We start from the raw sequence: 11,830 nt of genomic DNA, 5'->3' as shown, positions 1-11,830 counted from the left end.
AGGATTGAGGTCTAAGCGAGCACACCCAACCCTTTGTTTCCATCACTGCTTCCCACTAGCCTGAGCTTTTGCCATTTGGAGCAATGGAGGTTCTGACATATCAACGCCTACACCTCCAATCTCCCAGTTGCATACCCGGAGCAGCATAGGAGGAATAGATTGGGATCTCAAAGCTTTCTCCCCCCTCAAACGCACCCCACTCCGCTCCTTCGGGGGCACACAGTAGGGCCTCAGCCACTCTAGTCCTTTTCTGCTCTCAGACTTAAACGTTTGTCACATCTCCCTATAATTTTTCAACTCTGAAGCAGTGCATTTCCAGTTACTCCCCCCAAGACCCCCTCCCTAGTGGTTTTCAAGTAACCACAGGGGGAAAACACGGGCACCACTACGCAGAGATAGCCACTCCAGGAGTGTGCAGGGGTGAGGAAAGACTTTAGGGATTGGGCCACTTTCTCCAGCTGGCGTGAATAAAGCTGTCTGGTGACTCGGAGAAACAGCTGCCTGGAGACACGCGACGGCCTCGGGGACCTGGACCAGCGGGGGGTTGGGGGGGGTGGTGAAGCGTTTTATGCGCGACCCTCCAAGGAGAGAGGCCCTGGGAGGACCGACTGGCTTCTGACTCCTACCTCCCAAGGCTAGTGATGGCCTAGGAGGGCAGGTCGCCCTTCCCAACCTTTCTCATTTCAATACATGAAAATGAGAGTTGATTTTGGCAAGGCGCTGCTCGCTCACGGCCAGAGAGACGGTTTTGTCGCCCGCGGGCGGAGGCCAGGTGGGGAGCAGCTCCGGCTCCGACATCCGGCTGTGGGCGAGCCCGGCCCGCGACCCGGGTCGCTCAGAAACCCGGCAGCGGCTCAAGGAGCTGTAGGGGAAGGGACACACCCAGGGATGAAGAACCGGGATTAAAATGTTACATTAAAAAAATTTTTTTTCAGTAAAGTGAAAGCCCTGGATGTACATGTCTGTGGATCCACATAAACAGATACCTGCCAGTAAACGCAGACTTCCCCACAGGGAACCGACAAGGCGGGTTAAGGCTGTCCCGTGGCCCCTACCTACTGAGGGTCAAACGCCTAGTGAATTAATTTCTTAAATTGATGTAATGATAGAAGCCACCACTTCCCTGGTGGCTCAGTCGGTAAAGAATCCTCCTGCAATGAGGGGGACCTGGGTTGGATCCCTGGGTTGGGAAGATCCCCTGGAGGAGGGCATGGCAACCCGCTCCAGTATTCTTGCCTGGAGAATCCCATGGACAGAGGAGCCTGACGGGCTACAGTCCACGAGGTCACAAAGAGTCGGACACGACTGAGCAAGGGCAGAGGAAGAAAGGAGAAGAGAGAGGCAGCGGAGGAACAAGGAGCTCGGTGCTGCTCTTCTGACCCTCTGCGCCCTCACCCTGGCCTGGGCGGCGGCGGGACTCGAAGGCCGCGTCTCGGCGGCGGCGGCGGCGACTGCGGGCGGGAAGCCGAGGCCGGCGCTGGGGTCCGCACTCTCGCGGCGCCGGCCCTTCCCCAGCTCCCGCACACACCTCTGTCCTCGAGGGCCAGGCACACGCAGGAGTAGACAGTTGCTTCAAGTGTCCCAAGCCTTCCTCGGTCCTAAACAGACCCGGGGCCCCGTCCCAGGCGACTGTGAACCAACCGCGTGCAAGGCGACAGATCTTAGTTTCTCGGCATCTGATTCTCCCGGGAGGTGGAGGATCGAAGCTTCTTATCTGGGGGGCGGGTGGGAGCCTGAGGAGGAGCTCCGATCACCCTGCAGCGAGCGTGCACCCTGGGCCCGCGGCCGCGGGCGAGATCTGGCCGGGGCTCGTCGGGGAGGGGAGAGCTGGCGGGAATAGGGTACACATTTTTAGACCCCGCCGCCTCGGGCCCTGCTGTCTGCCACGCGTCTAAACGGTCCCGCTGAACAGGTAGGACTTGGTGCCGCCAAAGGCAGCCAGCTGGGCCCGAGGCGCGAGCCCCCGGCCTTTGCTTCCAGTCGTCGCCCTCGACTTCTCCCTGACCGAGTGGAGATCTGCGGAAGGGGCTCCTAAGCCAGGTAATGCTGGGAGAGCGGAGCGAAGGTGGCTAAGTTCGGTGGGTGGGCCAGGCGCCACAGGCCCCCGGGGCCCGACTGCGAGGAGAGCGGACCCCAAGGGGGTAGAGGGCGCAGCTTCCGGGAAGGGAGGGGCCCCTTCCTCCGTCCTTGTTCATCTGGAGGTACCCGCGCACCTGCCATCGCGACTGCCCTGACTCCCTCCATCCAAGGAGCCTGCCCACCCCGCTACCCAGGCCACTCTAGGAGCGCTCTGTTCGCCCTGGCACAGGCCACTTGAGCCCGGGACACCCCAGGAACCGCCACGTGGCTGCCCTCGGGGCTCCTTTACCTCGAGTGCCCCACCCCCGACCCCCCGCAACCCCACCTCCCAACACAGAAGGCAGGTCCAGTTGCCCGAAAAGCGCAATCTTTCTGCACCGCGTAAAGGCAGGGCCTATTAGGGAGAAAAGGTTGGAAATGAGCAGGCTGCAGCAGCCGGCCTCGTTACCTGGTTGCTGGTTAGCAACCTAGAAACAGCAGTTTTGTTGGTCGTTAATTTTCCAAACCAAAGACCAAACAGGGCACTGATGATTCGCTTTTAAATCTCACGGAAATGCCCGACTGGCAGCAGGGTACACTAGAACTTCACCTTCTAAATTTGTTAGGTGTCTTGGAACACCGCGACTGAGATGGAGAGAGGCTAGAAGCTCACCGAGCTGCCGCCTTTCCTTCTTCTTGGCCTCAGGCAGTCGGCTCTAGGAACCAAAAATCTCTGGCTGAGAGCGGCGTGCGAGGTTCCAGTCTCGCCTGCTAGTGCTGGCTGGGGGCGCCTGCGGCAGGAATCCGCCCGCGTTCCCTTCCTACGACAGGAGGCGCTGTGATCGCGGGAATTCCTCGGGCTGCCGACAGGGTCCCCATGCTGGATCAAGGTTCTAAAACTGGCAGAGCCCACTCTTCACCACCGATCTTGAGCTTTGGAGAAGCCCTGAAGAAACTTCACTTTGGCCATCCGCTTTGAAAAATGGGCGTTCCCCTCCTCCCCCCGCCCCGCCACCAAGCTGAATTTTTTGTAAGATGAGGTCTAGTGGGTTTGAGATGTGTGCTGAAAGGAAGATTTTTTTTTTTTTAATTGACTCCCTTTACGGTTACAGCCTTTGGTTTGGTTTGTTTTCGCCTTAAAGCTCCGGATTTTTGTGCAACATAAAAGTTATTGCTAAGTTGTTACTACCCATAGAAAATACCCTAGTCATGCTGGATGTGGTGGAAGAGCCAAGAGGGCGTTGGCGAATCACCGCGGGAAGGAACAAGGAAGCTCATTAGCACTGAAAGTGCCCCCACCTCCCCAGGCAGGCTGAGGAGCCTATGCATCCGTGTACTTTACAAATGGGACTAAGGTCCTGCTGTTGATGGGAACTTTGCACAAAAGAATTAGTTTCTGACTGTCGCCCTGAGAAATATGTGCAGACCCACACGTTTGCAGATACATTTACACAAATTGATGGGACTGGCTTGCAGTCCCAGGGACAGGCTGCAGTTGGGGAGGGCGACTGGCTGCTGAGTTCCAGGTGATTTAATTTCACTCTCAAGCCTTTCCTTACAATGTGACGTTACTCACCACCATCACCACCCCCCCCCTTTTTTTTTTCTTAAAGGAATTGGAATCCAATGCTTTTATCTTTTTTTTTTTCCTTAACTACACATCTTCACCCTCTCATGCTCTCCTGCTAATTTAAGAGATTTGTTTGGTTCAAGGATTTAATGTGATTCTCTTGCCAGATTTCAAGGAAGAAAGGTTTGTAAGAACAAAGCACAGGGGGGGGAAAGGAATCTGTTTGGAAGACAAGTTAAAACACATTTCTTAAAATGAGATTAATAATAGTTTAAAACTTTGCCAAACAAGAATATTTCGCGGATTCTTAGTCCTTTCAGAAAGGTTTTTTATTGCTGCTTAAACCCAGTGGTTCTCCGAAAGTACAGCACATACATGGCCACACACACACTCAGAAACACACAACCACCATAGCACAACCTCTCACCAACTCACTGCCTACCACCCAGTCACTTTGTTTGGTCCTCCCCAGGGCTTGTGGGCAAGCCACTACCCAGAGTCTCATAGAAGCCAAGAGGCTTTGCTTGAAGAAGCACTTCCCACGGATGTCCAGTCCCAGCCCGGCCACTCCAGATCAGAGATGGGACCAAGCACCGCCGTCATCACCGCTGGCTTCGGCCTGGCACCTCTCTAGCCGAGTAGATGCATTCCCGCGCCCGAGCCCAGCCTCTCCCGGCGCGTATTTAGGGAGATGTCCCCTCCCCCTGACCTTTCCCTATCAGAAACCAGACGGTCGCCTCCAGCTCAGTCCCCGAGGCTGCGGAAGGGGGGCGGGAGGAGGAGCTGGGCAGAGGGAGGACGGCCCGACTCGGGTCCGCCTGCCCTATCACATAGACATCTGTTCTCAGTTTCTTCCTCTTCATAATCGCTACAGATGACAGGGGGAGTAGAGCGGATCGAGGTGGAAAAAAAAAAAAAGTTATGTCATAAAGATATAAAACGGTGTTGTGACTCACCTGCTCTTAGCCGCAGGTACGGGTTTCGTGGCAGCGTCTCCACTCTGCTAGCCAGGAGCCGGAATCGGCCTAACGTCACCTGGGTCGGCTGACTCAGATGGCCGAGTTTCTAGTGACGGGGCAAAAGTGGGGCTTTTTCCGTTTTCAATCCTGAAGTCCGGGGCGGGGGCCGGGGGCGAGAGAAGGAAGTCTGAATTTTCCAGTCTCCCGGGGTTGAACTTTTAGGTCAGGAATCAGAAGGGCGGGAGCTGGAAGCGGGCAGAAGAGTAGGAGGCAGGAGGGGCGCGGGACGGGGTCGCAGCACCGTGGGCCGAATGTCCCCCAGGGGAACCCTGGGGTCATGTAGCCGGCTCTACCCCCAGGAGCCCGGGCTCCAACGCCACCGCCCCCAGCGCTTCATCGGCTGCGCGGTTCCCATCCAAAACCCTCTCTAGCCCTCCCGGCCCCGCCTATTTTTCTTTTTTCCTCTTCCAAAGAGGGGTTACACACACCGCCCCCCGCCCTCCACCACCACCACCCCGGTTTCCCTCTTCCCCCAGCCTCCCGGCTTAAACCAATTACGCCGCTTGGCAAACAAAGTGAGGGTCGGTTTGGGGGAGGGGGCTCGGCGGGAGGGGGCCCAGGGGGCGCGCGCGGCGGCGGCGGCGCGGCGGGGCGGGAGGCGCGGCGGCCGGACTGGCGGGCGGCCGCCTCGCAGGTGCACCTCGGGCTTTGTAGGTGCGAGCGTCTTTGTGCGGCGGACAAATGGGGAGAGGACGAGGAGGTGGGCACTCGAGCGACGTAAGATCCACATCAGCTCAACTGCACTCATCTCGCAGAGGCCGCCAGCTCACTTCCCGCGGAGGCGCTCCCCGGCGCCGCGCTTCGCGGCCGCCGCCTGCCCCCGCCCGCCCCGCCGCCGCCGCCGCCGCCGCCGCCGCCGCCGAGCACGCCGCGCCCCGCAGCTCCTGGCTTCCTCCTCGCTAGGGTGGCGTTGGGCCGAAGCGGGCGCTCGGGTGACTGCAGCGGGCTCGGCTCCCCGCCCCCCGCCCCGGGCCGCGCGGCTGCCAGTCGCTTCGCACAGGGCTGGATGGTTGCACCGAGCAGGGTGGCTCCAGGATGTTAGGGACTGTGAAGATGGAAGGGCACGAGAGCAGTGACTGGAACAGCTACTATGCGGACACACAGGAGGTGAGAGGCGGGAGGCAGGCGGGACGTTCCTGGAGCCCGTGCTGGGACGGGGGAAACCTGGCGAGGCGGGCAGCAGGCGGACTGGGGGCGTCTCCTCCGTGCCACCGGTGCCTACCCACCCGGGTTAGCCCCGGCCGGGCCTTGGCTAAACGGGCCTGGGGGCCGGATCCTCAGCCCGGCCCGGGGACGGGATTCCGGCGATCGGCGCTCAGAGCGGGCGAGACGGTTTTAGGAAACTCTTGCTGTGAAAGCACCCGTTCTTTGGGACGCACTTGCCTCTTGCTTGCGGAGAACGGGAGCCAGAGCCCAGACCCGGGTGTCGCGCGCGGGTTGGCTGGCTGGCGGAGGCATGAGTTTGAGGCAAGTCTGAAAAGGCTAGAATTCGCCCGGGGGGCAGTTTCTTCCTTCCGTAGTTGAATTCTCAGATGTCTTCTGATGAAAGCGCTTAGCCGCTAATAATGCGCCTCTTGATAATGAAATGATTCTGAAATTTTGTAAAAGTTCTTCAAAACCCCTGTTTGGGGAGAAGTGTGCTTCTTCCTCTTTAGAACCGCTGGGTGGCGCTAGTGCGAGCTGACTTTTCCTCCAGCACTCCGGGCGGGCGGAGAACCTGTTTCTCTTCATTGTCCCCTTGGTGGCACGTTCGTGTGGTTTATTTTATCAATACAGTGTGCACAAAGGGATTGCGAGGAAAACCAGGTACAGGCAGGACCACCTCCTACTCCTAAAAGTATTTCTCTGAAAATAACTGGCGATTACCCTCCAAAAATTTACCATTATTGAAAACGTTTATTGAAACTGCCTTGGATAATCTTGGGAAGAGGAAAAGAAAAGTAAAATATACTTTAAGACATGGACAGAAAAACATAAAATCAAGAAATATTTTCATGCTAATTAATTTATTTAGATTTATATATGTATATATTCACAAACATATCCCGAGTTTATTTGCATACTCTAGCAGAATGTGTGCCTAATTAAATGTTTGTTCACCTTTTATGTTTTCAAATAAAGTCATGTTTTCAGATGAAAATAAACGTAAGGATACTATTATTTTTATTAAGTTAACAGATAAGTAGTTTTTACATTTCTATACTCTATGTTTTTAACATATCTAGTGCTCTCAGATTGCCACTGATAAGTTTCCCCCTACTGATGATTTAAGAAGGAGCTCAGAACACTTCCTCAGATTTAATTCACATACAGTCATCTCCGCTCACTAGTGAGTTAAATTCTCTATGAAAAGAGCTTCTTTACAGGTTAGAATTGGGAAGTAGAATAGCATTAAGAGAAAGCAAGTGAACTTTGATTTTTTAATTTTAAAGTATTTGATACTATTCATATAGTTTCAAAAGCCAGGTTTTGAGATGATCAGGGGCAAAATATCAGACTATGTAAAAAATGTGATTATTTCTATAAATTTTGTCACCAAAATTTTCAAACATTAGGGCCCTGGAAACAGGTAATGAAATTAGTGCAAGTTTATGAATGGCTGTAAAGTCATGTTAAATGTAGGTTGTGCATTGATATTATTATGTACCCTCCCCTACTCTTTCTCCTATTATATATCTATTTTTTCCAAAAGTTACTCAACTTCTGAGTTTTTTCCCTTTTAATATTACAATTGCTACAAGTAGATGGAAAACACTACTTCTAAATATAATGAACAACAAAAAGTCACCATTTGGTGAAAGCTGCTAAGATAGTAAAGCCAGTTGTTTGGAAATGTTTGGTCATATGGCCATGGATGATTTGCTCTATCAGGGAGAGGTTAACTAACAGTCACCCGGAACAGCGCGGGCCGCTACGTGGTCAGCCCAGGCCTGGCAGGCTTAGGCGAGATGGGTGCAAATCTGGGGATGTTGCCCGCCTAGGGGTGGGGGCTGGGGCATGGGGGGAAGCAGTGTCATACCCACCGCACGCTTAAGGTGGAGCGAATAAGCAGAGGATCCGAGATATTAATTCTATTTTCGGAGTTTTAACTCCTTTCAAGCAAAAGGAAGACGGCTTTGCCGAGGCCCGATCTGGGGTGGAAAGTGGGATACTGCCTGGCAATGGAGGGGCCCTAGAAGCCGGCCCCTAAGCCTGGCGTGTAAGGCGATTACACATCTTCCTGGGGACATATTTTCTGTGAGTTCTTGTCTTTCATGCCTGCCGAGCTAGGATTTCCCCCCCTGCCGTGCACGACATCTCTTTGCTGGCTCTGGGGAGGGCGCCCGCCGGTTTGCCCCTGGTTGGGGGATCTTAGACTTTGCAGAAATGGCCTCTTCTCGTTTTCGGATTTGCCGGGGGGTGGGGTTGGGGAGGGGGCAGTAGCCGCCAGCGCGCCCACTGCTAACTCAGCCCTTCGGGGCCTCTTCACGCTGTCTCCGCTCCAGGCCTACTCCTCTGTCCCGGTCAGCAACATGAACTCGGGTCTGGGCACCATGAATTCCATGAACACCTACATGACCATGAACACCATGAGCACCAGCGGCAACATGACCCCGGCTTCGTTCAACATGTCCTACGCAAACCCGGGCCTGGGAGCCGGACTGAGCCCCGGGGCGGTGGCTGGCATGCCCGGCGGCTCTGCGGGCGCCATGAATAGCATGACGGCGGGCGTGACGGCCATGGGGACGACGTTGAGCCCAGGCGGCATGGGGGCTATGGGCGCGCAGCCGGCGGCCTCCATGAATGGCCTGGGGCCCTACGCGGCCGCCATGAACCCTTGCATGAGCCCCATGGCGTACGCGCCGTCCAACCTGGGCCGCAGCCGCGCTGCCGGCGGCGGCGGCGACGCCAAGACTTTCAAGCGCAGCTATCCTCACGCCAAGCCACCCTACTCGTACATCTCTCTCATCACCATGGCCATCCAGCAGGCGCCCAGCAAGATGCTCACACTGAGCGAGATCTATCAGTGGATCATGGACCTCTTCCCCTATTACCGGCAGAACCAGCAGCGCTGGCAGAACTCCATCCGCCACTCGCTCTCCTTCAACGACTGCTTTGTCAAAGTGGCCCGCTCCCCGGACAAGCCAGGCAAGGGTTCCTATTGGACGCTGCACCCGGACTCCGGCAACATGTTCGAGAACGGCTGTTACTTGCGCCGCCAGAAGCGCTTCAAGTGCGAGAAGCAGCCGGGCCCTGGGGGCGGGGGCGGCGGCGGCGGCCCCAAGGGTGGCCCAGAGAGCCGCAAGGACCCCTCGAGCGCTGCCAACCCCAGCGCCGACTCGCCCCTTCATCGCGGTGTGCACGGGAAGGCCGGCCAGCTAGAGGGCGCGCCGGCCCCCGGGCCCGCCGCCAGCCCCCAGACTCTGGACCACGGCGGGGCGGCGGCGACAGGGGGCGCCTCGGAGTTGAAGACTCCAGCCACCTCGGCTGCTCCTCCGATCAGCTCTGGGCCTGGGGCCCTGGTATCCGTGCCCCCCTCCCACCCGGCGCATGCCTTGGCACCCCACGAGTCCCAGCTGCACATGAAAGGGGACCCTCACTACTCCTTCAATCATCCTTTCTCCATCAACAACCTCATGTCCTCCTCGGAGCAGCAGCACAAGTTGGACTTCAAGGCATATGAGCAGGCACTACAGTACTCGCCCTACGGCAGCGCTTTGCCCGCCAGCTTGCCCCTCGGCGGCGCCTCGGTGGCCACGAGGAGCCCCATTGAGCCCTCAGCCCTGGAGCCAGCCTACTACCAAGGTGTGTATTCTAGACCCGTTCTAAACACTTCTTAGCTCCCTGGGACCGGGGGTCTGTCTGGCATGGCCATGCTGGTAGCAGGAGAGAGAGAGAGAAATCAACAGCAAACAAAACCACACGTACCAAGCCGACAGCAGCATAATGAAATCCCAACTATTTTTATTTCCTTTTTTTGTGTGTGCACAATCTTTCCCCTAGTGCAAAAGACTGTTACTTTGTTACTGTTGTTCAAAACGCCTTGTGTATATTATTACAAAGAAAACCAACCTCAAACCAACAAAAATTGTCCTGCAAAGTTTAATGATCCACAAGTGTATATATATATAAATCCTCCTGCTTCCTTGTCCTTCTCCCTTTCTTCCCTCTTCCCCCCCTGCAGACATGTTCTAGTCTGTGCAGGATTTATTTAAAAAAAAGAAAGATGGTCAAGCTTGTAAAATATTTGTTTGTGCTTTTTTTCCCCTCCTCACCTGATTCCCCTCCCCCCTCCCACAGACACACACAGTTTACAGGTCCATGGCAATACTCTTAACCAGAAGAACTGAAAGGGTGAAGAAACAAGTAGACACCAGGACTGTTAAAAGTACTGAAGGACAGTGCTGCTGTTACACAGCAAAACATAAACAGATTAGAGCCACTTTTTTTCAGCTTGCATTTCAGATACACTCAGATAGCAGATGTCTCTAAATGAAATACATATCTACCATATATATGAACTTATTTATGCACATGCTCAGATATGTAGACATCATCCATATATTTATATAACATATAAAGGTAATAGGTAGGTGATATACCTGCTCTTGAGTTGCCGGACCAAGAAGTTACAAAGACACCCTCTTCCCCTCCCCTCCACCCACACATAGCCCTGGGAATCAATTCCTTGAGAATTGCCCTTGTCAATAACTCTACTCCTTGTTTTGCAGAGGGCCATGGGCATGTCATTCTGAGGTCATATAACATGTGTAAAATTAGCTTCTTTGTATTTATACCATTTAAAGGATATTTTTTTTTCCAGAAAAAAAAGGGGGGGAATACTATTACCATGTTGGAGGAGAGATAAGTTATAGGGAGCTGTATTTCAAAATTTGGTCCAAGTTCCAAAATCCAATTGATTGTGGCCATTTTAATTATTGCCATCGTGTGCTTGTTTCATTCAGTGTTAATGCACTTTTCACAGTTGGACATGGTGTTAGTATAGCCAGACGGGTTCCATTATTATTCCTCTTCGCTTTCTCAATGTTAATTTATTGCATGGTTTATTCTTTTTTCTTTACAGCTGAAATTGCTTTAAATGATGGTTAAAATTACAAAATAAAATGTTAATTTTTATCAGTGTGATTGTAATCAAAATATTTTGATTTAAATAATGAAAATGAGAAATTTTAAGCTGTGGAATATGTTCTTGATCATTTGCAGCTAAGGACTTTAAATAAATCAAATGTTAACAAAAAGAAAATTTCTGCTATTTTCCTTAATTAAATCCAAAATGGATATTCTGAATATGATATTTTTCAAAGCCTGGCACTGAATAGAAATGACAAAAACGAAAAGAATCTTAAAATTTTTGTTTTTTTATTTTTATTATATGAACGTGTAGCTAGGGAAAAGTAATTAAGGAGATTCAATAAAAGTAGATAAATTAAAAGGTAGATAAATTGATTTAATATCATAAGAATTGAGTTTTTGAAAGATTCTTTATTCCTTGTAATGTTTACTTCAATTTTTGACAAGGGCTTAAGTCTTCTGTGCTTCCTTTGAGCCTTTCTACAATGAACTCAAATATTATTAATTTAACTACCTTCCCCCCCTTCTCCAGTGTATCATTTTCCTTTATCTGAAAGTATTTGAGTGAGAATAAAATATCAGATGTAGCCGATAAAATTAAGTTGTCTACAAGAGAGGATCCAGAACCGTCTTTTTACTAAAGGAGAGGTGAAAATTAACCATCACGGCAGCTTTCGAGGAGGCCCAGGGAGGCCCGGGTTAATTCACTCCTGCAGGGGAAGCTTTGTGCCACCAGGACGTTTCAGGGTTGTGGGTATTTTGTATTTTGTGAAGATATTTTTTTAAAATATTGTTACAAATTTTTTTTCCCCAAGAACTTAAAAACTGATGATTTGTTTGCCTTCTAAGAAGCTCAAATGCAACTTCACACCTCTGCAGTTGGTTGAGATCACAAAATCAGTAATCTCCTTTGATAGTAGGCTCACTTTCCAGTCCACCTATTTCTTTGTCAGCCTCGTCGGATTGACGTCAACAATAACAACACTAGCCCAAACAGAGGCTGGCCTGCCTGAACCCTTGTGTATGAACTCCATCCTAGCCAGGGCTTGAACTTGGACAGCCTTTACTTTGATCGCCTACTCCTTACCGCAGACAAGATAAAAAGAGCTGT

General features: G+C 52.6%; 1 protein-coding gene across 1 annotated transcript; it reads left to right on the top strand.

The window, feature by feature from the left end:
* Positions 1–4,336: 4,336 nt before the first annotated feature.
* On the top strand, positions 4,337–10,935 carry FOXA1 (forkhead box A1). Its single transcript, XM_070358764.1, has 2 exons — positions 4,337–5,754; positions 8,133–10,935. Exons 1-2 carry the CDS (start codon positions 5,683–5,685, stop codon positions 9,465–9,467), a joined length of 1,407 nt encoding a protein of 468 aa, XP_070214865.1. The 5' UTR covers positions 4,337–5,682; the 3' UTR covers positions 9,468–10,935.
* The last annotated feature ends 895 nt before the right edge of the window (positions 10,936–11,830 follow it).

This window comes from Bos mutus, chromosome 21 (assembly GCF_027580195.1).
Source record: "Bos mutus isolate GX-2022 chromosome 21, NWIPB_WYAK_1.1, whole genome shotgun sequence".
Classification (NCBI taxonomy): domain Eukaryota; kingdom Metazoa; phylum Chordata; class Mammalia; order Artiodactyla; family Bovidae; genus Bos; species Bos mutus.
The sequence above is the reverse complement of the archived record's forward strand: the minus strand, read 5'-3'. Positions and strand labels throughout refer to the sequence as shown.

What these genes read in the sequence shown, in the direction of transcription:
- FOXA1 (XM_070358764.1), top strand. Translation starts at nt 5,683, where the DNA reads ATGTTAGGGACTGTGAAGATGGAAGGGCACGAGAGCAGTGACTGGAAC. An exon ending in ACTATGCGGACACACAGGAG is followed by an intron (nt 5,755 to 8,132) that starts GTGAGAGGCGGG and finishes TCTCCGCTCCAG; the next exon opens with GCCTACTCCTCTGTCCCGGT.